Below are 27,138 nucleotides of genomic sequence, written 5' to 3' on the forward strand. Positions count from 1 at the left end.
CCTGCAGCAGACAGTTGGTAATAGGTTTAACTCCATGCACAGTGTAGGGGCTGTAAAAAATGTCGCTTTCACCAAGTGGCTCGGTTACAAAATCTGAAGACTTTCCTCTGTATGCGGAGTCCCAAATTCCAAACTATGGTCATTTGTTCCAATGATGTTTAACTTTATGGCATTTTTTGACAATTCAGCCCCAAGGCTCAATAAGAAAGTTGGGAAAGCATTCAAATCAAAGACACAAAGTTAATTTACTGCATGTCAATAGGTTTCTTGACATTTGATAAATTGCACATTTACTTATTTGGATATTTGCCTTTTTATGGTAAATTATCCAGGTCTCTACTGGTTGCTTGGTAACACAACTTTAAAATTGTCATTTTTACACAAATGGAAGTTTTGTTTTTGACTATTTGTATACAGACTCCCAATAAAAATATAACGTGTTAATAAGTAAGCTGCAGAAGTGCTGGTTGGTGGATTTTGTTATGCTAAACTAAGCTAGCTCGATGCTAGCATTTCTTACATTCATATAATTCCGAGGTTAATTGTTATATTAACCATTGATAAAGCAATTAGTTATTAAGTGTTTCCAAAACAGGAGACAAAATATATGATGATGGATATGTACTTATTTTCCCGAAGACTGCATTAGCATTGGGAGAAGAAGATGTTTTCCCATGTCAGTTGGATACATTTGCTTCAAGAAAAGTAACACTTTCAGACTCCACCAGGGATGCAGTGATTTTAGACAGCTACTTTTTGCAGCGTGACGCCTCCCTCCCTCTCCCTCTCTCTCCCTCCCTCTCTCTCCCTGCGCTGGCCCCGGCCCCAGAATCGGCGTAAAGCATCCACAGTATGTTCGCAGGCTCGGGCTGTGTACTAGGAAACATGAGCAGGGTGAGATATTCAGAGTCCGGGGTGGTATGGAGCAGGTCGCTGGATAAAGCCGAGCAGGAGACGGCGGTCCGTGTGGTTTGAGCTCAGGATCTCAGGACGGGAACATGTGAGCAGGGAATGGGCGACTGGAAACAGGATTATTGTTCTACACAGCAGAGAGACGCAGGAGGGCCCGGGACAGGTAACTCACCCAGATACACTTACACACACTGTTTTAGGAATATATATCAAGATTTGGAACCATGATGGAGGGATAAGCGCACCTAAACTTGACCAACTTTGAATGGAAGTGCTGTTTTATTATAACATATAGTTTGAAATAAAGCCTAGATTTAAAACATAATTTAAACATTTATACAAATTTCACTGCCAGTATTATGTTTTTGTATCACTCTATATTGGCTGCTATTGATGGCACCGCATCTATCCCGGTGACACATTCAATATTCAACTTGCACAGAGGAATTCCAAATTGAAAGTGAAGAGGAAAACACAATTTCACATTTCTGCAGCCTGCAGACTTGTTTGTTTTGCATTTAAAAGTGAGAGCACCGACCAAAAATAAATCATGCAGGATTTGTAGTGACATGCGACCGCAGAGCAGAGGAGACATGGCAGCAATATTCAACATGCTTGGAGTTCAAAAACACATTTTTAAAAAACTCAAATCAAGATTTTACAAGCCTAACCACCCAGTCTGAAGGCTATTGTAGTTTCACTGAAGTAAATGATATGTTCTCACAAGATGTTTGTTGAAAATATGCAAAATAGAATTGAGTAGAATTGTGTTACTTCAGGTTTTAATCTGAGTTGGAGATTAAAAAGGCGTTTTAATAGGCATTTTTCGTACTCATTAGCCAAATGTATTATCATGGAGCAGCTGTCTGCACTGATAACACTTATATTCACTTTTTGAATTGCTCTTTTTCAAATCTATTTGTAACATTTAGTGCACACCTAAGTACGTGCAATTCTTTCGATTGTGTATGCGTTACAAGAAGCTTTTTATGCATGGCACTTGCAGTCGCAAATGTTTACAAAGAGCGACCTTATAATGACGCATCACAACAGCGCCGTTACGCACGGCCCGCCTCAGCTTAAGACGGTCTGCAGGCTGCTTCATTCAGTGTGTTTGTATGAGCAGACACATAGTGGAGGTCAACTTTATCACACACCAGAGAAGGATCAGAATGTATCAGAGAAATGTGTGTTTTCCAGGAGAAATATACTTATTTTTTGTTTTTCAGCGAGCAAAAGTTCTATTTTAGTTTACGACTACATCACGGTTGTTAGGTTTACACTTCATTTGTAAAATATCCACTCTTGTTCCACAGGAGAGACACGGGGACACTGTGACAAACCAGGGGAGATTTTTGTTTTCCTTTTTTAATTTTTGAAGAAATCGTGGACATATCTGGCCAAAGATGAACACCATTGTGTTTAACAAGCTGAGCAGCCAGGTCCTGTTTGAGGAGAAGGCGAAAGAGGTGGAAATGAGCAGCAGAAATTATCTAGAAGTGATCGAGGGGCAACATCCAGACCTCCTCTCCAGCAACCACGGCATCAGAGACAACCAGGCCATCAGACACAGGCGGAACGGGTATGTGGAGCATTCTGCTGCGTTTAATGTGAGACTTTGTTGACATGTCCGGGTTTACTGATGAAGAATACCTCGGGTATTCCACTCAGCATAGCAGTATCAGTTACAGCACACAAGTGGCGTACAAATATGATTTTCGTTATCAAAGTTCTGTGAGGTTCTAACGTTATGCATAATTAAGACGGGTAAAAAATATCAAGCTCAATAACGTGTTTGGTAAAAAGTCTTAAGAATTACATTGGTGCTCTATGTATGTGGATAATACTCCTTGAGTTCCTATTAATTCAATGTCGGATTAATAAAATAACTCCTGTTGAATTGCGCATTTACGCATACAAATTAGCGCCTATAAAATACCAAGTTCTTTTTTATGATCTACAACTACTAATTTATCTGCATCTCAAATGTGTAATTCCAATTTAATTATAGAGTCCGGATGTTTTTTATTTGTGGTTTAGTGCAACAGGATCTGATGGCTCAGGGAATTCATATTTACCGTTTTTCCAATCTGGTCCTCATTTAGGTGTTGATGTTCACAGCTAATCTGGAAATTAATAAGTAGGTCAGCCGTGTTCAGTAGTGGGTCTCATAGTATACATCTGTTTCTAATAAATACATGTGCCCTTTAACTCTCTGTGTGGTCTAGTCAATCACACAGGAGCCAAGTGTTTTTTCTTTAAATCATATATTTTATTTTCCCTCTATGTGACTGGGAGCAGGTGTAAGAAAATATCACGTCACTCTGTTATTAGTTGCCTATTATTTGCATGTTTATTGGGTCAATGTGTCATAGAGAGCAGAAGGACAGCTTCATAATCCTCCTCAAGGACTAACCTTCAATAATAAGAAAGAATGTTATGAGCTGATGTGATTGTGAGACGTCACCTCTAGGGAAGCATCAGTGTTAACGAAGAACATTAAATTATTAAACAGAGGTGTGTGTGCGTGTGTTTTACTGTTTAGTTCAGAACACGGAGCAAAATGTCCTTACGGATGTTCTTACTGATCTAGATTACAAGGAAAATATTTGTAGAACATGAGGCAGACTTGAGGTTAGACTAAAATATGTTACATCTGCAGTCAGTGGAGCTTTTTGGTGAGATAAAGGGAGAAGCGGAGCACAGCACCATACTGACATCTACAGGTTCATAAAACCTGTGGGAAGGTGAGCCTTCACACACCAGGACCATCAGGCTGCTTAAGACGAAAAAAATGTTAATATCCTTTAAGAAATTATCCAATCAGTGTTGCTAAATAAGACATTCACACTGATTTTTTTTTTTATCTTGTATACTATCACTACAATATTCTTTAAAGTGCATTTTATTGGCTTTACTCACCACTGAGTGACTGATTTTGAACTTATATATTTCTAAAAGTGAAAAAAAAGTTTGGATAGGAGAACTGTTTGGACTGAAAATTAGTTATTTTTCCAACATATATATTCCTGCTGTGATGTTTTTATAGCATCCTCAGGACATGTGTCATAGCCCTTTTTTCGTAAAAGAAAACCAGAAGTATAATTTCAAGTTTTTTTTGTCAGTCCCTTGTGTGGTGGCTTGGCTGTGAATGTGACCCGGCTGTGAATGTGACCCGGCTACATTGTTCTTGGTCCACTTCTCCTTGGGTGTGAAATGTTAATCTGGCAAAAAAACGTATGCGTCTGAGCAAAACGTTTTTGTTTGTTTTATAGCAATGTGCTGGTGGTTTGTGGGACACGCAAAGAAAAATAAACTGTGATTGTCTGCGTGTACCTCTCTCTTTCTGCCTCTGTCTGCTTCAGCCTCCCTCTGTCTTTTGCTATGTCTTTCTTACTTTTAATCCAACCTTTCTTACTTTAATTGCAGTGCTTTGGGTGAGAAAATTGCATACTTTATAGAGTGTTGTTCGCATATGTGTCATGACTAACATGCAGGACTCCACTTTAAGCTTCACAACATAGTAAAAAAAAACATAATCCTGTTTGTTTATATTACTTAAAACCAGATACAACTCACATTTTTGAATTGATAAATACAAATCTAGGCTTTTCTCCAACATTTTATCTGATATAATGAACACATGATGTTTCTAATAAATGCAGAATGTCAAATCCTCCGTCTTGAAGCAAGACAAAATCCTGCATTATTTGTTGGCAGATTCTAAATAAAATTAAAGTAACATTATAAAAGAATTATAATAATTGTGCTGGACAAAAAAAGAAGTGTCCAGGTTTAGATTTCAAACCCAAAATGCTTTCCAAAATTCAGATATGCACGGCTTATAGGTTATATTTCTAGATGTACATATACCTCATTATTAAGTGTGGTATTTGGCTGACCTTTTTTTCTACCTGCTCCTCCAAAGGGGTCGTCCCGGCGGCGGTAAAGTGCGACACAAGCGCCAGGCCCTGCAGGATATGGCGCGGCCGCTCAAGCAGTGGCTCTACAAGCACCGAGACAACCCCTACCCCACCAAGACGGAGAAAATCCTGCTGGCCCTCGGCTCGCAAATGACCCTGGTTCAGGTGAGTCTCCTTTCTGCTTCTTATCATACTAGTCATGTAGCAAATAAAGACCAAATAGAATGCAGCCATGCGTGTGATCAGTGAGGGGGAAAAAGTGAACTTTGATTTATGTGGTGGAGTTTGGGTCTAATTGGGTCTGAAATTTGGATTTGGACTTGCATTTGTAATAAGGAGGCTGTGAGTAGTGGGCTGTATATTTTACAGTATGCAATGACCTTATTTCTACTTTCTTCCAAGAGCTACATTTGGAAAATTCTTTTTAATTTCACTCAAATGTGACAAAGTGAGTGTGACTAATATTTGAAGTTATATAAGTCGGAGGTGTCCAATCTTTTCGATTTATGAGACCTCCTTTTTATTAGTCTTGTCAATCATCCAAAAAAGTGGTTTTATTTATTGTATCGTACATTTTATTGGCATGAACAGATGAGGAATGTATAATATAAACATAGTAGGAACAAATACAGAATATTTATATCTTCAGTCCTCTTCTTTGGTTTATCTCCTATTTGTCCTTGAGCCCATTGATAGCCCCAACCTGCTGCTTAGGATCCCCAGGTCTAGATGTAGTAATACTGTTGTATTATTACTGTGTGTTTCTCATATGCTATTGCACCCTCTACTGATAATACAAGAGTACAGTGGACTACCAGACTTCAGCAACTGACCACTGAGAGGAAAAGCCGGTGTGTATGAGTGTGTTTGGTGTCTGGCGCTTGCAGCTGTGTGTGTACAGTATCATCTGGCTGACAAGGTCACTGATACGGCCTCACAAAGTCTGCGGCGGCTTTTCGGGCCGCCGGCCACAATGCTTAATCTGGTTCTCATTTTGGGGGAGCCTGATGGAGCTGTTTGTTTTGGTGAGGGCGAGCAGAGTGCAGAGGAATGCTTTGTATTGGACACCGGGATGCTGTGCAGCGAACACACGCACACGTTTAAAGCTGACACCCAAATACCAGCAGCCGTGTCAAAGGTCGGGGGATGAGCCCGATGACAGGCAGGTGAATGATTCTCAACACATTTTCCAACGCGGGGGTTCTTCTTTTTCTGTGCGTATGTTTGTTTTGAATTTCTTACATTTTACATTATTTGACCCTTCGATTTTTTACTGATGTGGTTAATTTACTGAGATTATTTGGTCAATTTATTGAATAGTTGATCGACAGAAAAGTGATATCTAAAATTGTATTTATCACATAAGTTATCAAACAAAATGTTTTTAATTGTGTTTCTCCAACATGAGAATGGTAAGAATATTGAATATGCAATTATAAATGACATATAAATGGAATATAGGTGAGATTTATGGTGACAAAAAAAACTATGAATATAAAGACATGATCTTAATGTGCTGGGTGTTTTCATTTTTTTTTAAATATTTTTTTAAGTAAACAATTGATGGATTATTGGAATAATTAATCAACAAATCTTTACATTTTTTATTATTATTAGTTGCAGCCCCCAGAGGCCTCTTTTCCCTGCCTATTTGTTCATGGAACCTAAAAACTGCCCATTTCTTCCACTGTCTGGTCCAATCAATCCACCGCTGCCAGCAATGGAGAACGCATCACTTCCTGTGCATTTTCCCCTGGAAACACCAACCTGGCACCAGGTGTTTTAAGCAACTAAATCTGTCATGTTTTAGCAAAACAGCCCCTTTTTTCCATGTAAACATTGTAAATTATTTCTTTAAAGTTTGTACTAATATGACAGTGCCATCTCTCCATCATTGTTCAAATCCCTCGCCGTGCCTGCATGCTGTCTGATCGACGGTGCGTACAGTTCAGACAGGCCACGAGTGAGAGAGCTGGTTTGGCTCCCCCTTTTTTTAATCTATTTGGGTGTCATCTGAGCAGGCGTGCCATCCCATGTCTTTTCTCCCACCCCATTGACAGCCATCTTTCCTCCAGTCCTCATTAGCGAGCCGTCCCACGCCTCGCCTCGTCTCACCTCGCCTCCCCTCCGGCGGAGCCACATGTACTAGATGCCGCCTTCCCCCTGGAGTGCCACAGCGCTGGGCTCGAGACAAAAGGATGTGGGATGGTCTTAGTTAACGAGAAACACGATACTGGAAGAGGGGATCAGAAAAATAAGTACTCTAGCATAAGGCCCCTGTCCCAGCCCCTTCATAAGCCGCTTGAAGTCTATTGAGCATGAAAAGTTATTCTAGTATAACATCTAATGGTCTCCCTTCCCAGTGCAAGGAAGAGCGCCGGCTCGAGTGTCTTTTTTATTGCATCTTGAAGACAGTGTTGGAAAAAATGTATTATTGGAAGGAGGCTGGGAGTCCAGAATAAGCACGGGAGACGTTCATCTCGGTCGGAACATTGGTTAATGAAACGTTGCGTTCACTGGCCCTTCAGCGTTTGGAGGGTGTTTAATGTTTCAACATGGCGTTGATATAGTGAAGATGCATGCTGGGGTGTCTCTGTGAAGTGTCTGGGATGTTCCTTAGGGCTGCTCTGCAACCTGACTCTGCTTCTGTGTCTCTTGGTTTATCTCAATGAGACTGAAGGCAGGCAGAGAGCAGACGTCTTGGAAGGGAAGTAGAGCTGTTTGGAATCCTAAAGTAATACATGTTTCTATTTGCTTCCCTCTTTCCAATTGCTCTTTTCTCTCAGGTATCCAACTGGTTTGCGAATGCCAGGAGGCGACTGAAGAACACGGTGAGGCAGCCAGACCTGAGCTGGGCGCTGAGGATCAAACTCTACAACAAATATGTCCAGGGCAATGCGGAGAGGCTGAGCGTCAGCAGCGAGGACAGCTGCTCAGACGGTACGCCTCGACTGCATCCAAAATCACATTACATTTCATTTAAGCTTTTATCGCAAGCTTTTTTACAATAAGCGCAATCAACCATGTGGATATAAACCCAGAACAGCCAGAATCCTGCAGTACATTAGCTTCAAATAAGCCAAGTCCTTCTCTCTTCCAAGTTCCATTCCAAGTTAAAAGAGGCGGCTAAAAATGGGTAACTGCCCTGTCATTATTATCATTATTTCCTGAGCACTTCTCCTTTATTTTCAGGCACATAAACACATGTTTTGAGATTAGTCTGTGACCCTTGACCTCTTTAGCTGTTGTTGGTTGTATTTGGAATCAAGTAAGTTTAGGGTTATTCCTCAGTTTTCTTTTATTTAATCAATCCACTAAGCTACATTTTAATTTGAATCACTTAAAAAGGGACATACTTTGAATAACTCACTTTTTTTTATTGCTACATTTTCGTATTTGGACTGCGTACCAAGCCGCAAAATGTTAACTAACAATCAGATTTTTTTCTGGGCTGTCTAAATAATAAAACAGGATTTCGACAAGCCTTTTTCATTTGGCACTTCTTCCCATTTCACATGCATTCTCATAACAATATCGGGATGGGGGTTTAAAAAGCAGGAGCTAAAATGGAGTGTGGGAGAATACAGGTACATTCTGGTGACAATATTGTAGAAATTGTTTCATTAACATAAAAGCATGTAAACTTGTTTTAATATAAACCCAAAATACAAAAAAGAACCTGAATATGAGCATGATATGTCCCCTTTAATATGTATTATTGGCAGGGTTTGACCTTCTATGATCATGGTGGAAATCTTTGCATTACTGACGTCACATCATAATATATCACATCAAAACTCAGTTATAACTTACCCTTGTTTCAACCTAATGTTCTTTGTCCAGAGTGAACAGGATAATCCCCTTACATCATACTTCTTCTGCCCCTGAAATTCAAATCTAGCATTATGACATGAAATGAAGCCCAAGGCCATGCAATGTCCCTCTGTGCCTGACCCTAAAGCAGGCGGATGCTATGCAGGGCCATGTTCTGCGTGTATATAAATGGCGAGTGTGTGACCCAGCCGAGAGACGCCGAGTCCGGCTGGCTGCGGCGCGCTGTCATTAAAACACCCCGCTGAGCCAACCCGTGTCCCAGAAAATGAGTAGCTCTCCGTCAGCCGTGTATTTACAGCAACTGCCTCTTTCTACTCGCTGACAGCACTGAAAACATGCTAGGGAAACAAACAAATATAAAACATACATAACTCACTCAGAGAGAATGAACAGAAAGGAAGAGCACTGTGGTGTCGGTGATCTCTAATTAGATTTTTGAGGAGGAGAGGCTGAAGCGTGTGGCTGGAACAGGAATGTGTGCATGGTGTTTGCATTGTGTCCGCCACAGGCCACTGTACCACCGGAGGCTCTGTATATCTCCCGGACTCTTCTCCCTGTCACATTATGGTTATGAAGCTCTCCGCAGCCTGCTCCCACTTCTAACCCATGCGCTAAAAAGCCCTCCATTATGTTTTGAAGCCTATGCTTTTGTTCCAGAGGCTATTTATGGGGCCAGACCTGACCCATCTGACTCGGCGTACATTCCTCTTACTGTCCCTAAATGGTCCAGCTTGTTTTGAAAATGCTGTTTCCCTGCATGTCATGTAGGTGTTTAAAAGGAAGTTTTATTTAAAAAAAGGTGGATGACCTAGAGGTAAAAGGACACTCTTATGGGATTATAATGATTAGATTTATTATAGCGTTTGTGGTTTCAGAAGAGAGGCTGAAGCACTCCCTGAATTCTACCTCAAATACACAAGGGAAAAAGAGCAAGTATGTTACCTCCATGTGTTTCTGATAAGTGGGAGCTATAATTTTAATTTGGCCCAGGCTGAATCAAAAAGTCCAACCTGCCCAAATTACAAAATTACAGTCTTGGCAGGGCCAGTATCTCGAGTGAACTTCTCCCTGATTTCCCCCCTGCCAGAGGATATCTGGTTTTTCAGATATCCTTCCCACTCAGTTTCTTTCATCAGGTAGAGAACTTCGCTTTAATTCAATCTTTTCTGCCGCAGAGCTCCCTGGAAATTATTTATTTCTGCAGGGGAATAGAGGGGCAATGTGGTCTTGATGGAGAGGAAATAGGCTACCATCCGTTATGCTCTGGTAATGCGTCCAAAGTCTCGCTGGGCTTTCTGCTCTTGAGGTGATGCCAAAAGCAGGGCAGGAGCGCCAGGTTAAAATCTCCCTGCCCTGCTATTTAGATTCAAGATTAGCTCAGAATAACCAGACCGTGAGTCAGTGGGGATGTACATTCAATGCACAGAATTGAGTTAGACTTTACCTGGAGAAGCATTTGCTGAAGAAATGTGTCGGATTGCTCGGATGATGATTTGGCATGATTTGTGGATGTTATAGTCATTTGTCACCTATTAAACTTAATGTATTTGCAGTGTGCGTAAAAATATATTTCTTTAAATAGCAGTAGGGGCTGTTATAAATACAATGGCACTGAATGGGCCTCTATTCTTTTTAATGCATTACATAACTATAAACTGTCATTCACATTAACTAATTTAATCAGTGCAATAACGAAAATTATAGAATATAAAAATATAATATATTTATAGAGCTTACATAAATCTATAAGATCTGAACATTTAAGGAAAACACAGGAGTTCAAGGTGAGCTAAAAAGGTTAAAAAGGATAAAAATAGGAAGAAATATGCAAAGCAATATGATCTGATTGAGTAAAAACATTTGTAAAACTGCCCTGCTTGGAAAATGTAATTCTGCAACGCATTTAAATGTATTTCCTCTGATTTTCCCCATGGTGGCGTAGATGGTGACAACCCTCAGAGGACACAGAGCAGCCCCGAGGAGCTCAACAAGCCCATGTACCCGGGCGTGATCAAGAAGGAGGGGTCCTCCATGGTGGGCATGGGCATGGGCATGGGTATGAATATGAATATGAGTATGGGCATGGCCATGGGTATGGGCATGGGTATGAGTATGGGCATGGGCATGGGCATGGGAGCGGGCCTGCGCTCTGCCGCCTCAATGACCGAGGACTACGTGTCTCCACCCAAGTACAAGAGCAGCCTGCTGCACCGCTACCTGAACGACTCTCTGCGCCACGTCATGGTTGCCAACGCCGTCATGGACGCCCGCAAGAGGAACCACTCTGGCTCCTTCAGCTCCAACGAGTACGACGACGAGCTGCTCTCGCCGTCCTCCTCCGAGGCCGAGGCCAACTTTGTTTATCGTGCTGGTAAGGAGCCACATTTCTTGCATTCATTCCCTTTCAAGAGTCTCCCTCGCACACATGACATCCTTCACTTTTGTTCTTTTTTCGTCCCCTCCATCTGCACATTTTGTTTTAATTCCTGCAGCTGGTCCAATATTTCCAACACACTGTTTTCTCCCCGCCTCAATATGGTGTGAATCTTATTACTTCTGAAATGGAGATGCGGTAAAGAGGACCTCTTTCTAATAACTGTTCTATTAGATTTCAGTGTCTCCAAAACAAAATGTCGCACATCCACGTATCAGTGGAGGAGCCCATGTAGTGTCACTTCACACTCTCACACAAGAACACTGTCTGTGTCTGCAGTCAAGCAGAGAAGGAATTCCCCCCGGCCCGCTCCTCTGACCAGGCTTTAGCAGGCCAGACACAACAAGGCCATGTGGAGCACGCTCACTTTCAGACTACTGTTTGGCATGCCTTTGATCCTGCCATGAGGTCCCGCTGAGAGCAGGGGCAAGGCAAATGGGGCTGTGTGTTTGTGTGCCGGCAGTCTGCGTGTGTGCAGTCCGTGAAATATCTTTTTTTAGACCAAGGCAGTATCACTTTTAGGGGGAAAGTAATAACAGAAAAAACTTGCGCAACAATGTTGGATCTGTTGATTTAGGTCCTTTTACAGTATTGCTGCCCCTGAATTCGGCTTCCTCGTCGTCCTCTGTCATTCATTCTGCTGCAGAATGAAAAACACATTCCAGAGGGAGATAAAACCAGATGAAGAGGTTTTCTTTTTTCATATTTTGTCTAAATGTTTTTCACAAATTCTTCAGTTTTTCTACCGGAGGGAAATAATCATTTAAAAATGTTTTGCTTTATGGACTTTATTACGAGCACATGTTTTTATTTATCGAGTCTTTATTAGACATTTCAATCGAGACTAAACATTGTGAACTTGTCAAAATGAATAACAGAAATAAATGGCAGGGCAGCAAATGAAGATGAATTAGTCACTGAAATACATACAATCATTAAGTAGAACCAACTAATAATTTATAATAATTTCATTCAAAATTGTATTGTAAGTGATGAGTGAAATCAACATTTTGCTGAAGAGCATATTAGAAGCCTTCCCAGCATGCATTGTTTTAATGTTAAAACTCTCATAGTTTGAAGAAAAACTGCCCTATTGTTGAGCCAGTCACCAAGGGTAGCCTAATACGTTGTCTTTATCTTAGGCAGCACAGGAACTTGTTGTTTTTCGTTGAACTAGCTCAAAATGTTTCACAGCGTGTTTATTGATGCTGATCTTTTCCTCGCCGTAAACGTAGTGTCATGAACTTGCAAATCAGTTAAACTACAGTTGTTACAAATGTGTATAAGCTGTGAAAAATCAAGGTCAGATCTGTTCTTCAGATGAGAACACTGGGTCTTTGTTCACAACCAATAGTGATGTTTTCACTTTCTGTAGAGCCTTGGCAGTGCCGAGGGGGGGGGGGGGGGGTGGATTTGAAGGTGATGGAGTGACGAGACGGGGTCTTTGTGCGAGGAAGAGATTTTATTGTGTTTCATTCAAAGCTCGTCTTATGGACAAATGTGTTTCATATTATCCGAGCGTGAAGGAGAGTGGGGGTGTGTGTGTATGAAATGCATGAACGGCTGTGACGGTTACAATCCTCCTGATCGAAGAACTTGAAACCCTGTGACCTGAACCAACATCGGGCTTTTTCACATCGAGGCACCTGCTGGGGCTCACACATGGAGAAAGAAACAAAGAGATGGATAGACCAAGTGAGACTTATAACTCCCTCTTTACCAGATTTTAATAAGAGAAATCCCCAAAAAAAGGATTAGTTCACCTGGCTGGCCTGCTGTTTCTAATAGAGAGTAACTATTTTATCTCTATGGTTAATATCATTTCTTGGCACTGACGTCTCCCTCTTGGATTCCTCGGGCTCTGGCACTTTTACAGAAGTGTTACTCTGTTACATGCAAGTGAAGCTTTTGAATCCACACATGGAAAGTTCTCCGAGGCGGTGTTGACTCATGGGATGGAACACCTGCTGGGGCCCTCGGATCCCATCGCCCGGTTGAACAAACGCAACAAAGAAAAGTCGAGAAAATGACATTTTAATTCCACATCTGATCTCGCCGACGCAGACAGAGCAAATGAAAAAGAGGGGAGGCAGGAATCATTTTAAGCTCGGGTTTGCATCATTTCCCCTGTTTTTTACGCCTGTGGCTGCACATTCCAGATATTTCTGAAGTGAACGCATTCCTTTTTGAAAAATAGTTTTATTGTGTTTTCATAATAAGGGAAAAGTGTTTCCGTGAGTTGCGGATTTAACATAAATCTGTAGTTATATCAGTAGGAAAAAAGACTAACTCTGATTTAAGCTCTGTGAATGTTCCCCACTTTTTGACAATGACAAAATATCTGCAGTTTCACTAAAGGGAGGAAAAGAATTTGAACTAGAAAGATCAGAACAGTGTCTTTTGGCACATTCTTTGGACGAATCCCTGCCTGTAAAATGATCGGGATTGGTCAAAGCAAAAGTGGCGTGCCTGGCGACCATCATCCCATTGGCTGAAAGTCCAGTAATGGACCAGTTGGCTGTTGTGGCCGCAGCCTGAGCCCACAGTGTTATCTGTGACTACAGAGGGCAGTCAGACGTGGCAGGAGATGGAGAGTGTAGATTTACCCCAGTGGAAAACTACACTTATTCTGGCTAGAAAGGGACTCACACATTTGAAAAAACACACACAGTCATGTACCATTCACAGGCCGCATACAAGCACATGCACACATCCAGTACAAACAACCGAATACACACACACACACCTACAATCCAAGGCCTGTGGGGAATTTCATTGAACACAAGGAGCAGTAGAATTCCATCACACATGCCAGGGGTTTCATGCCAAATTACCCTTTAATGGGATATTAAATGGCAGGAATCTGGCTCAATGTTTTTCTTCTCCCTCTGTACCAGATTTCGCCCCGTCCGATATCATATAGATCATTATTCGGCATACAACTTCAATGTTTCTGCGGACAGAAATGGAGCGATCTCGGTCAGACATTTTACATGAGGTTGACACTAGTACATTTTCTCAGGTTCTCCCCTTGTGGACTCTGGTTACAGCTACAGTAGCCTGATGGTGAACGTAGATGGCTTGCCAATTCTTCTATTGATGTGGAAAAGTATGAATAGCTGAAATCAAGTCAGTGGCCACCAACAAGTTTCCAATAAATACATTTTTCTGTTCTTTTTTGGAAAGCACGTCTATTTTATTAAGATAATAAACATTTTTCTGAGTCCATGTTAGTGAGCTAAATGCTATCATTGGCATGCTGACATGCTCAGTTTGGACCTGATGATGGCATTTGATAAAAGGTTATTGTATTAAACTACAGAAGTGACTCCAATAAATTCAAAGGGAACACGACCATCTGCAATGGCTAAAAAAAATCTGTTACTATGTGTATTGTATTTCACATGAAGTCAGAGACTCTTGGTCATGCAGTACAAAGTCTTATTTATTTAACACCATTTAAGATACTTATTTCTTTGTCACGTGCTGTTCAACTCGTATTTTTCTTAGAAATTGGTTCAATGAAAACAGTAGTGTTTGACGGCAGCCGCTGAGATCCTACGGGCCTTTTCAGAATCAGGTCGCAGTGAGTGTGCCAGACAGTTATTGAATCCTGGAGAGATCGCTGGCACTTAAATAGCTCTGGAGTTGTCCAGGTGAATGGAAGAAAAGGAATCTTAATGTGGAAAAAAAAATCTCTTGAGATAAAAAGTTAGAATGTTTTTTTGTCTCTTTTGGTGTTTTTTTGTGATAGAAGAGATTTCTATCATGACCCTTCTCATATGTTTTTACTAACTTGAAATACTTCACTAGATTTACTTTACAATCAATGTCTTTCTTGTCTTCTCTCAAAGAGAAACACGTAATGATTTGTACAGCAGCATTGTTGATTTAAGACTCCGATGTCACGTTTGCTAACTGATGAACGACGGCGTAATTTACTGCATGCCACAGAGCAACAGAAAGACAATGCTTGACACAGAGCTGTTCGGTGACAATGAGCCCTTCAGTGATGAATGAGTACGGAATCCAGAGGTGTGGATATACTGGCTTCGATAACCTCTTTCCACAGTTTCATAGGAAAGGAGAAAGTAAAGACAGAAAGAGGAGGGGTTAGTGGTGTTGTTCCAAGAGAATAGCATTTGCCAAAACCTTTACTGGGTTCAGGTTGGGCTTTAGGAATCAGTAAGGAAGGGATGAGAAGAGAGAGAGAGAGCATGTGTTCCATCCAGATCTACAGAGTGGAGTTTATCCAGTCCAGCAGCGGCCTGGTGGGATAAGAAAGAAAGCATGGTGGCATGGCTTAAAGACTGAGACAGTGGTTGGAAGAACTGAGAGTGAGCATGTGTGTGTGTGTGTGTGTGTGTTTTAATTCGTCTATACAGATCTGTCAGAGTGAGTACAGTTCATAGGACTTGGTTTTCTGTGCAAATTAGGAGAATTAAACTGAGTTGAAGGTAAAGCTCACATTCATATTTTTCATACGTTGTGTCAGGCCATGTAGATCATTTTCGATCAACGCTGATAGTTTTTAAAACAGTAAGATATTTTCCTAAAAACAGTTTCCCTGTTTAGCTGTAATGTGAAGAGACTTCGCTGCCACCTGTTTGTTTCTGGCAGAAAACCAGATGAGTCAGGGAACCAATGGCTAACACTTCTTAAAACTTATATCATACAATTTTCTTTGTAGACAAATCATTCTGGCGTATTTTACATGGATGTTTGCCTATTTCCTCTCTTTTTACACATTTAAAGTGTGTACCATGACATTGTAGTCAATAATTTGGTGAATAGCTATTCAAAAAGTACAATAGAGAAAAAAGGAAATTAACAAATATTGAGGCAGCCTTGGAAACGGGGTAAAGGGACATTGTTTCCAGACGGACAAGTTACTTTTTGAAATGTAATTCTTTCAAATTGAAATACTTCCATACTTCAGATGAATTGGGGGAAGGAGAACTAGTGAGAGGCAGATATCTGAACTATCACAATGGCTACATATCACTAAGGTTATGTTAAACATATGTTGTGTAATATAGGTGGTCAGAAAGAGGATTTACTGTAATTTACAGATTAGCATGGGTTAAGGATTTTATACATATATAAGTTAAACCCCTAAGAGTGTGAATGTACACACATATTTGTTGTGTAACTATAGTCCTCAGTGAAGTATATGGAGTGCAGTTGAGTGTCCTGCAGGGTGTGGCTGGTGCAACAGTGGGAACAACAGTCGGCAGTGGTGAGGTATAATCCTGACATTAAGCTGTGGTGCAGCTCCATACGAATGGAAAGGTGGATAAAAACACAGAGAGGAAATTAAAAAAAGAGGAAACCCTGATGAACCTGTGTCACTGGAAGATTGGCTTCCGACCGCTAAACTGAGGCTGGGTGAGGGCAGTGTTCATGCTGTGGAGAAGTGTTAACAGACAAACATCGGGACAGACGCTGTTTATACGCAACTCCCTAACATAGAACATAGCAGAATAATGAGCCCTCTCAACCTGATAGTTTTTAAATCATCAGCACGCCAAGGCTTTAAGGGTTACACTCACACATTCGGGTCATCAGAAAACACAGCTGGCTGCCTAGTCAGGGAAACCGAGCCGCACTGCCCCGGGCCGTATAAAACACAAATTGTTTCCATTTTAAAAGCTGTGTCTAGAACAATAGGCTGCCATTGTGTTCCCACGGGACCGAGCTGAGCGGAGAGAGGTGTGACATAGTGAGCGCACAGGACACACACACCCACAGAAATCCCCCAAGAGTGTGAGAGGGCAATTCAACCTACCACTGTGAGGAATTGCAACATAATGATGCAGGGAGTGCAGCGCAAACATATCATTTGGCCTCCAGATCCTGGAAAGAAAAGGATATTTTGGGGCACATGAAAACACTTTAAATTCAAAATAATGTTTACTCGTGGTTTTTGCATTTTTTCCCCTAATGTGTTGGTTCAAACAACGAAGCTTCCCTGAGGGTGTTGTTTGGAAAGCTGTGATAGGATAGCTCAATCAGGAAGTCAGCCTAGTTTAGTATCTCTTGTACTTGTTGTGTCAGAGCAGTGGTCATCTGTTCATCATCACATGTGTCATTAAATCAGCATTTGAAGAATGAGCTCTCTGATCCTCAAATGCTATCACTGTCTCCTTTTTAAATCTTTCGTGATCATCTGTTGTTGTCACGCCAAATCCCAATTCTTGATTCCTCATGATGAGCCTTTTTTAGTTCGTCCATGACACCATGGCAGTCCGCGCACACACGTTTGCCATGACAACATATTTACTTCTCGGTCGAGACGCTCTTCTCATTTTGGCTGATTTACAGGGGCCCTGATTACACTCTGTTTACTGGCAATCGTAAACACAATGACAACCTGGCAGTGCTTAAACATCTAAAACACTGTTATTATTTCTCCATCTAGCAAGAAGACACAAAGCGTAGTGTAATCCTCTTTTTCGGATCTTGGTTATCTGCCTCCACCACACACACACACACACACACACACTCACACACACTCACGCAGACTGATGTGTCATCAACTGGGCAGACATGGAAAAAAAGGCAACAAAGGCAGTAAATGAGAGAGTCACTTCTTAGGCAGAGGCTCAGTATCTGTCTGGCTCTGTCACTGTGTGTATGTTCTTTATAATAGTGTAGGAGCTAATTATTCAGTATTTTTTAAGTGATGAAAGTGTTGTCAGGGCAAAAGGAGAAGGCATTAAATTCACACCGTGTATGATGTCTTTGGCTAACTGAGTGGAAATGACAGTTTGGTTCTTTAGCGCTTCAGACTCAGACTCCTTCACCGCCTGTAGAGACGTGAAGAGAGAGAGAGAAAGAGAAACGGCTGGAAGGGGTAATATTCAAGTACTGTTGGCCGAGCACACTGCCGTGGCCTGCCAAGGCATCTCTAACTTCATTTACAGACTCTTCTTGACATTATAAAAAGCACAGATCATTAAAGAAATATATAAAAGTTCGATCTGGGGAGGCAGTAAGTGATCGCTTGGTGTCGCACCATGTGCTAAACACTCGGTGGCTTGGGTTGGTGTCAAATCAAAGATAGCATCAATAGCCTGAATTGCTCATCAGTTCCTTTTCGAAAACTTGGCAAAAACGAAGTGGTCAAATGTCTGTACATTCAGTTATTTGAATGTGACTTCCCCAGTATATCCCATAAGCTTCGTGCCACACACGTTTCTGGAGATAGAATGTAACTCTGACTCACCTGTGATGACGGTAAGCGCTGACTCTTCCTGGAAACGAAAGGAGCCGCGTAACAACGTGATGATCTGTTCTATCATGCTGACCTGCTCTGCGGTTGTACAGGTCAGCGGCGAGCAGATTGTCTGCTACGCCACTCTGGTTCTCATCAGTTGCTTTAGAGGAAATCCGCTTAGCTCATTTCCTTACTTCAACAATTGAGTTTACTGTAGATGTGTGTGTGTGGTGAAATAATCTTCTCATTCCGGTCAAAGTCAATGCATTTCACATTCTTCCCAGCGACAAACAACTTTTAGCATCACTTTCCTTTAAGCCTGGGTTTATACATCCAAATTAATAGCTTTATTAATTAAATAAACGTTCACATTTTTGAAAAATGCTTATTTGCTCTCCTTCTGTGAGTTAGATGAGATTATTGATGCCAGTCTCAGATAAGACAGTGGTACTATATACATTTTCCCTAACCCTAACCCTAACCCTAACCCTAACCTGTTCCTTTAATATACTGTCCCTTCTAAACACCTTATTAAGTTGTTTTATGGTCATGGGAAAATTGTCAAACCATTGAGGTCCTATTTTTGGATAGGTGTGATTTTTGGTGACCTAACACTTGACGCTTATTCTAAGTCACTTTGGATAAGACCACCAACCAAAAGCCTGAAACTAAATGTCCTATAAAATGTGTTTGTATGTGTTTATTTGTCTGCCTAATTCAGCCCAGCCCTTGGTTTGTGCACCAGGGCCTGCCTTGTTTATTGTTGTATGTTGCTAACAACAGCACCAGATGGTAATGATGATAGTCAACCACTCTCCTCCGCAGTCGTCTTAACAGGTGTAACCTCACTCCCTTTCTAATTTGTCAGTCCCCGCTTGTTTTCTCTCATTTTCACCAAACTAGACTAGTTTTTCTTTTTTTGACCTCTTATTGCTCTCCCTTCATTACCCCGCGGTGATGTTAAGTGAGCTAGTATTTTTGGACTTCCAGGATGACGCCAGAAACCATCAAACTTCTTAGCTTTCCCCCTTGGTGGTCCGTGAAACCCCGCTGTCAGTGGAGCCCAAAGGCAACAGCGACTGAGTTTTCAGCAGCACTCCCGTAAAGCAAAAAACTAAAATAAATAACAAGGAGAAAAACAGGATAAATAATAAAAAGTCCCAAGTGATTTATTGAGGATTTATTGAGTCTTTGGCGCTGTCCTTGTTTTTCTTTAACGTTTGAGGCACAGAGTTTGGAAATTGAGTTTTTGTACGCATTGAGGTTCCCAAGGGCAGGGACTGGATCTCACTCCAAGGGTGGTCTTCGATATCACTTATTTGATTGTTCTATAAGGATTATCTGTAAAGTGGCTGCCTCATACGGTTCGTTTTTTAAGTTGCTTCCTTCTTGATTCCGCAACAACCGATCTATACACCGAGCCCTGCTGCAGTAAACACTGAGCTAATATATTTTGGGGCAACATAAACAACACAGGAAAACAGTGTAATTGCCTGTAATTACAGAGCTGTGATTATAGCGATGCATATTTTTACACAGGACCATTCTGCTTCCAAGTACAGGCAACAATCCAATGAGTAGATAGAGTGCAGAGATGATGCCTTCACAGCCTTCACCAATCTACCTGATATTCAAATTCTACGCCAAAAAACAGCTGCTTAAGAAATGGCTAGGAAATAGAGAATAAGAAAACATAAGAGATAAAGAAGGGATGTATTACATCAAGGGCTTTGAAAAGCAGCTTTGAAAACGTGCTTATTCTTGACATAGCACTGAGTCACCCCTTACTAAAACATAGACAGGAAATATTCCATTTGTTTTGGCTGGGCTGCATGAGAATGGTCAGTCTCTACCTGGATCACGGATATTAGAACAAATTGCTGCAGCGAGCAGTGAAAAAAGTGGCGGACAGAAATTGAGGGACCAAAGGAATATCCATGAAAGAAAAGGGACCTGCTGATAAAGCAAGCTAAAAACAGCGGGAAAGATAGGTCAGCAGGGAGTTGTGGCCAGAAAAGAATGTCTTCGGAGCGCTTTAACGCACTGAAATCTCATTCTGTGGTTCTGTATCATGTCCTCATCTCCCTCCAACACATACACATTCATATCTTCTTCTGTCTAACAACCATCAACAGGAGAAAATAGCTGAGAGTGAAGTCTATCAATCTCTGTGGAATACACCTATTACAGAGCGAACAGGAAAACTACAGGACATGTCATTATCAGGCTCGTATTATCCCGGGGCTTTGCAAACACAGTGCTGTCAGCAAATGTTTCGATACATGGAAACGTTTTTTGAAAAACAAGGGAGGAACAGAGCAAAGTATTGGGAATAATTAGGTGCTTATGGCAGTTTGGATCCAGATCATTTGAGTGCATGAAGGGTTTTGGCGAGGATAGAGGTGACGAAGCAGAACGGTAAAATGTTATTTGCGATTCCTCCCAAAAGTTCGGAGTCTGGCAGTCCGTCTCTGTGGCTGTCTGCAAGGATGCTAAACCCTTAACACAGTGTCCTCGCGCAACCTTTTTCCAGTTTTAACAATCATGGGAATGAAATTCCTGTGAAAATGAAGGGTGTAGATTAGCAGAAGGGAAAGCTCAGGGACGCCCGTTGAATGTTGTGTTGCAGTAATGGTGGCTTAAGGAATGGCTCGTAAAAAACGCCATGTTAGTCATTTGTTTTACTAGGAAAAATGGAGTCAAGGTTTCAAGACACTGGCTGTCCCTGAAGTGGCATCTAGTAGGCTGAAAAAAGAGTCAATGCAAGGCAGCAGGAAGTCATTGTTGAGGGAAGCACCTGGTAAAGATTAACTCTTTGGTACCTTTTGACTAAATGGAAATCCTGAGGTAGTTCTTCAAAACGTTCTCGCATTGATCAGCCATCTATAACTGGTCACGTTTAAGTTCTAAAAAGCTGTGGAGGCTGCACGGCTAAGAAATCCAGATGCTCTGCTCTATTTTAATGCCTCGTGAAATGCCAAGACTGTGTCATCATATTGACTGCTGGGCAAAAAGTCTGTAGAACTAGACCCAAGACTGAAGACAGGTTCAGCGCAAACACACAAATCAACCCGCACACACACGCCAATGTGCACATGGCCTTTCTCTCCGAGTGAACATCACGCTGAAGTAAACACGCCGGTTGCCCCGAAGTGAAGTTCGGTTTCATTGTTTAATGACTGCTATTCCCCCTCTAATGTTTTACATATGAGTTAGAGATTGCTCCCATTTGAAAAGAGAAAAAGGAGAGCAGACATCCATCTTTCTCTCACTGACTCACTTGCTGCCCTTTCATTCCCACTCACATCTTTTACGCTCAGTCATTTTCAATCTGATTTCCTCAGACAACTCAATTACGTTGGCCGGGGCCCATTTGTTTTCGTTCAAAATATTAGCGAATGGAGTTTATGAGTCATAAGAAACATCTTTCAACTCAATCCTATTAGTCACCTTGTTTTCTGACGGCTTCTTGCAAATAGTCCTTTTTGTCCAGCATCTTGAGTAAAGAGAGAAAACAGAGCAACACATGTTTGCACAGCACAGGGTGTACGCTTACAGCACAGACCTCACACAGGACAACGCACGCACGCACGCACGCACGCACGCACATACACACACACACACACACACACACACACACACACACACACACACACACACACACACACACACACACACACACACACACACACACCTCCTGAGCCTGTATGTTCAGCTACATTTCAATAAATCCTCATTGACCCTAGAGAACTCTGCAAAAATAACCTCTTTTTTTCCGTTTTTGTCCTTCCAGAAACCACAGACCATGGATCAAGTAAATGTGACAAGTGAGTTTCTTTTTTTTTTACCAAGAGCCAAGATCAAATCCTTTATTTTTCAATGGTTACAAGCTGAACTTGACCTCTAACTCTGTTGTGTTCTTTCCTCGGCGTGTTCCTCTGATCATCAGTAGCAGCGTTGGCGTAGGACTTGCGCAAAAGGAAAGAGTGAAGGGCAAGGACGAGACGTACTGGAGAGAGATCAACGCCGCCATGGCCTTGACCAATTTGGCGCAGGGTAAGGACAGCGCCTGCGGGACCACCAGCTGCATCATCCAGAAGTCTTCCCATATAGCAGAGATCAAGACTGTCAAAGTGCCGATGATGCATAAATATTAGTGCTGACATCATCCTCCCATCTCTCTATGCAAACCAGCAAACATTCCTGTTTCACCAAACTTACCGGAGTCCAATTAAACTCCCAAAGAAGTGAAAAGAGAACTGTCGTTTACAGAGGGGGCGAGGAAGTCTGGAACAAAAAGAGAACTCGTTCTTTTTTTTATTGGTGTCTGAAAAAGTACAAAAGGGGCCTTGACCATCATTTTCTTTGCTGGGTTGAAAGACAAACGTTGATGAGTTTCACTGCAGTATTTCTTAAGACAAGACACTTTTGTAATGTTAACTTATTTTTGATGAGTATGATTTTTTTTATGTCCTACTTTTTTATTCTACAAAAAAAACGTGTATTTTGCCAAAAGTGCCTTTGTTATTTAGACAAATAACTTGCCGACTGTGGTCAATGCAAATTACAGATGATGATGTGCCTCTTTGGAATATTTTAGTATGTTAGGTCATGATTCAGGATTGGTTTTGTGAATGAAACCTACCCATTACAGCCTGTGCCTTAAGGATTGAGCTCACCATCTAAGGCACTGACACAACACACACACGCTCTCTCTGTCTCAAAAAATGCCCAGCAGTATTTCGCTTAAAGGCATTGCGCCTATTTTGACTGGAGTCTTCATTTTGACTGTAAACCGAACACTGTTTTGTTTTAGCCAGCCCTTTGCTGCTGGCAGGCCAACAATAACTGTTGGATACAAACGTAGATAAGTTGCCCTAACGTGAGCAGCAGATCTACAAGCAGCAAATATCCTCCTCCTTGTCCATATGTGGGCCTTGGATTTCATTACCCAGTGAAGGATTCCTTTCTTATCGCGCCTTTTAGTTGCTGAAACGAGCGATCAGCTGGACCCAAATAAAGTCACGTTCACCCACACAATCTCACAGATTTACGTACAGGCTTTAAGGTTGAGTATCTGATCTGACAGAAGAATGACCTGAAAGGGATGTTTTTACTTTGCATTATCAGTGTTTTATGTGGACAGTGTTGCCTTTTGTGCAAGATAGTCTTGAGTTAACGAGAAAAGAAGTCTACCACCAGCCTTTTGATCCTCAGCCCTCTCAGCTGTTTAGCATTACATTCAAATTGCTGTTTACAAAAAGTCGGAGGACAGACTTAAAGGTTTTATTTCCTCCCCCCTCGCTTTCTTGTTTTGTTTGTCTTTGAAATGCATTTCAGTATTATCTATTTGTCAGCCAAGCAACAGTTCGAAGTATTCCTGTTTGTCAGTGTGAATATGTGTGGTCGTTTTATTTCTGATCCAAACTTTTTTACCTGGTTTCACTTAACCCTACCACATTTTGTCATCCAATGGAAAGACACTCCTTTCTAGAAAAGTACTGATGCATATGTTATAAACGTTTGCGGCGAACGATGCCAAGTTCTCAAACTGGGGGAAATCGAGTTGGACTTATGGGAGAAACTAAAGTTGGCTCTGTATGCTGACTTTTTAATTTTATGTATATCTTTAAGGTACTGTTTATGTGTGTCAAAATGTACACTCCTCCATAAATCGTGCAGTTTTTCAATTTTTTTTGACAACCCATACTGTGCTTATGGTCAAGGACTTTGAGAGGGAGCTACACAAAGTGACTTTTTGACGTTTTTTATGTCTTGAATGTGCAAACTGGTAAAAATAGAAAGAAAAATCTGCACTTACAGTTTTTGGTTTTCAACCAGAAAACACACAGAGAGCGAATGGTACACACAAAGGTGAAGAGAAGTTAAAGGACTACCCTATGTTATTCCTGTTGGCGTGCCTATGGAGGTATAATGAAATCTATCGCACTAGCCAATCCCCAGGCACTATTTGCTTATGCAGTGGGGGTTGAGGGCTCCCACATGTGTTTTGTATACACCTGATCCAGGCAGGGTAGCTGTGGGGTAGTGCCGGGCTGCTCCTTGTGTTTTTAATCTCACCTCTGGACCACTCGCGACCCTCACACGATACCCACTCCCTGGGAAGAGAGAGAGGGAAGGAGGCTTCGGAGACAACAGAGCAGCCTTTGTTGTTCCTACCTGAACTCTCTCCCCAACAACCTCACCATTTCTAACAAAGGGATTTCTACGGCCAACATGTTGGTACTGTACACGCCTTTCTCCGGCCCTGCTTTCACAACCAAGCTGAAAAATAGAAAGCAACGGTATGTATTAAAGCCTATAAATTATTATTGCGGACTTTGTAAAAAAGAAAGTGGTGACCATAGTTTGTTTTTTTATTGTTAAGTTATATAAATTGAGATTTTTCTTTTTTTGTTTGTTTTGATAGAGACTGGATAATCAATCCAATGACCAAATGCATATCTCCTTGTATTGTCCGAGTTGCCCTTATGTAACATTTCTTTTATAAAACAGTTGTTGCTTGGTCAAAGCAAATAATGAATGAATAAACCTCTGAATGAAATGATGTGTTTGTTAGTGTTCATTTTATTTTTTTAATCTGGCTCCTACAATGCTAAATGCTCCACTATGTTTACCAGTTGCTGCTGTCTGTCCGCTGTTTGGTGCTGACAAGTGAGTTTCAGAGTTTTTAGCGAAAACATTACATGTTGAATACCTTACATCAAATCATGGCATAAGATCCAAAAACAGAGGAACAGCAAAGTAGGGAGATAACTATAGAAATCACTTATGTCAGATGTAAAGTAATTAGATAACACACAGTTGTTAATTATTTGGGACTTTTACCTTGAAAGGGAGGGCACTTTCTTTGTTACTATGATCACTTCCTGTACCTACAGGAAGTCCTTTTTCCATGGAGACAAATGGAATTAGCATACAATGGGATCACACTGCAGAATCTGCACCAATCCTCCTATCATAGCCTTCAACCCGGCATTATCAGTGAGTGAATCTGTTCATGACTACCTTAGCTGCAGCTAAAATATAGTTTTGTAGTTATTTTTGCAACAACATGACCACATGGTATCTGAGCTACAGATTGCTAATGCTAAATCATGTTAGATAGCATGGCCTACTTTAAAATACTTACCTGTATTAACCAGGTCTTTGTTACACGTGCAAAATAAGCACTTTAATGGCCATTTCTACTGATCATAATTCCATTGTTGAGGTCTACTAGAATAGATTTACATTGTGCAATTTTTTCGCTGAGGAGGCTCCACTAGCACCCGCACCCCCAAACGCTGCGCACCTACAGTGTAAGCGCGCCACAGTGTAAGCGCGCCACAGTTTCACGGGCTGCGAGGCTCCACTTGCACCCCCCCCCCCCCCCCCCCAGCGCGTCACATTTTTGCCGCTAAATGAGTGTGTGTGTGTGAGAGGAGCTCCACGGATTGGTCCATTTGGGTATGGGCACGTCACCATACCCAGGAAGAAAACAATGGAAAAAGAGAAATCTCCAACGAGGCGTTCTGGGGCAGCATAGACAGGTCTTTTCTGTGTTAGAGTTTTAGTCGCTACAGGGTGTACTTTGAGGGTTTGTGACTTTGCAGACCGTTTACATGCATAAAAACCTTCATAACACACAAGGGGACGGGTAATAACCGGAAAAGCATGACATGGGACCTTTAATTCTGAAAAGAGTAAGAAATAATTGTTTTCTGCATACTTCAATATTTCAATTCCAGCCAAATACAACACCTGCTGTTCCTTGGACGATGCAGAGGAGGGCTTAGCTAGCTGTTAAGTTCCTAAAACTCACATTGAGCGAGAACAGTAAAACTTTTTTACGTATTTAACACAAGACATACATGATTACAGCTTTAAATACCATTATAAGACTTTTGATTTCATTAATCTTCCCTAAATAGTATTGTATAAATATTTGTTTAGAAAGGAGGAAAAGAACAAATTGCATACATATTCTCGCCTGTTGGTCTGAACGTCTAAATTCTAATCATTGGCGCTCGACACTGATCACAATACAGGACATGTTTGTTTACGACACACAAGGCGGGGTGGTTTTTAAGATCTACTGTAAACAAACTAATCATGACAAGCCATTGGTAGAGTTGAATGTATACACCAGGGTTCTGCGTTAACCACACACCACACATTAGTGGTGTGGGCCCCAGTGTTTGCTATCTCCTGTGTATTTTTGCTACCTTTAGAAGGATGTTGGGCGTTTAACATTATTTGTTTGACCCGGGTTCAGATCAAAATCTGTGTTTAAAGAGCAGTTCAACAGGGCAGCAGCAGCGAGAGATAGATGTCTTAAAATAAAGACTTCCTAAAGTTTGGTTTTTCCATATCCTCTGTCGTGATGTGGATGCCTAGAGTATACTGCCTACATATAATTTGAACTCTTGTGGTATTGTTGATCCAGTCCGATAGCGTCAATAGACAACCGAGCCTTTGTGCAGTGTCTGAAGCTGAAGGTATCTCAGGGAGGCCAGGGGAAGAGTGAATTTATGTCTCATTCCTAGGTGTGTCCCTTTCCACGGGTCTCAATCTCACTTCTCTTTCCTGTATATTAATGGCTCTACCATGCCACCGCTCATCCTGAAACTGAGCTTTGCCACAGAGCTCAGACCCGTCTTACATCGGGAAAGAAAGCAGAAAATATGATTGCAAGAAGTCATTTTGAAGACAGAAATAAAGATGTTGACAGCAGCTGTTCCCAAGCTGGTAGCGGCAAATGCCACAAACTGTAAATGCTGCCCAGTGTTGGACGGCCCGCTGTCCTTTGGTTC

At 41.5% G+C, this 27,138-nt stretch overlaps 1 protein-coding gene across 2 annotated transcripts; it reads left to right on the top strand.

The window, feature by feature from the left end:
- The first annotated feature begins 946 nt into the window (after window positions 1–946).
- On the top strand, window positions 947–24,887 carry mkxa (mohawk homeobox a). Of its 2 annotated transcripts, none has more exons than XM_034132256.1 (7): window positions 947–1,075; window positions 2,229–2,494; window positions 4,841–5,000; window positions 7,622–7,775; window positions 10,612–11,040; window positions 22,116–22,149; window positions 22,272–24,887. In XM_034132256.1, exons 2-7 carry the CDS (start codon window positions 2,319–2,321, stop codon window positions 22,477–22,479), a joined length of 1,161 nt encoding a protein of 386 aa, XP_033988147.1. In that variant the 5' UTR covers window positions 947–1,075; window positions 2,229–2,318; the 3' UTR covers window positions 22,480–24,887. The 2 variants fall into 2 exon arrangements, with proteins under 2 accessions (XP_033988147.1, XP_033988148.1); XM_034132257.1 differs by having other exon boundaries at window positions 22,275–24,887.
- Window positions 24,888–27,138: the final 2,251 nt, after the last annotated feature.

This window comes from Trematomus bernacchii, unplaced genomic scaffold, assembly GCF_902827165.1.
Source record: "Trematomus bernacchii unplaced genomic scaffold, fTreBer1.1, whole genome shotgun sequence".
Taxonomy (NCBI): domain Eukaryota; kingdom Metazoa; phylum Chordata; class Actinopteri; order Perciformes; family Nototheniidae; genus Trematomus; species Trematomus bernacchii.

Bases quoted from the DNA above. Each gene is read 5' to 3' on its own strand.
- mkxa (XM_034132256.1), top strand. From the start codon at position 2,319: ATGAACACCATTGTGTTTAACAAGCTGAGCAGCCAGGTCCTGTTTGAG. The intron at 7,776-10,611 runs GTACGCCTCGAC...ATGGTGGCGTAG, and splicing joins CGAGGACAGCTGCTCAGACG to ATGGTGACAACCCTCAGAGG. The intron at 22,150-22,271 runs GTGAGTTTCTTT...TCTGATCATCAG, and splicing joins GGATCAAGTAAATGTGACAA to TAGCAGCGTTGGCGTAGGAC.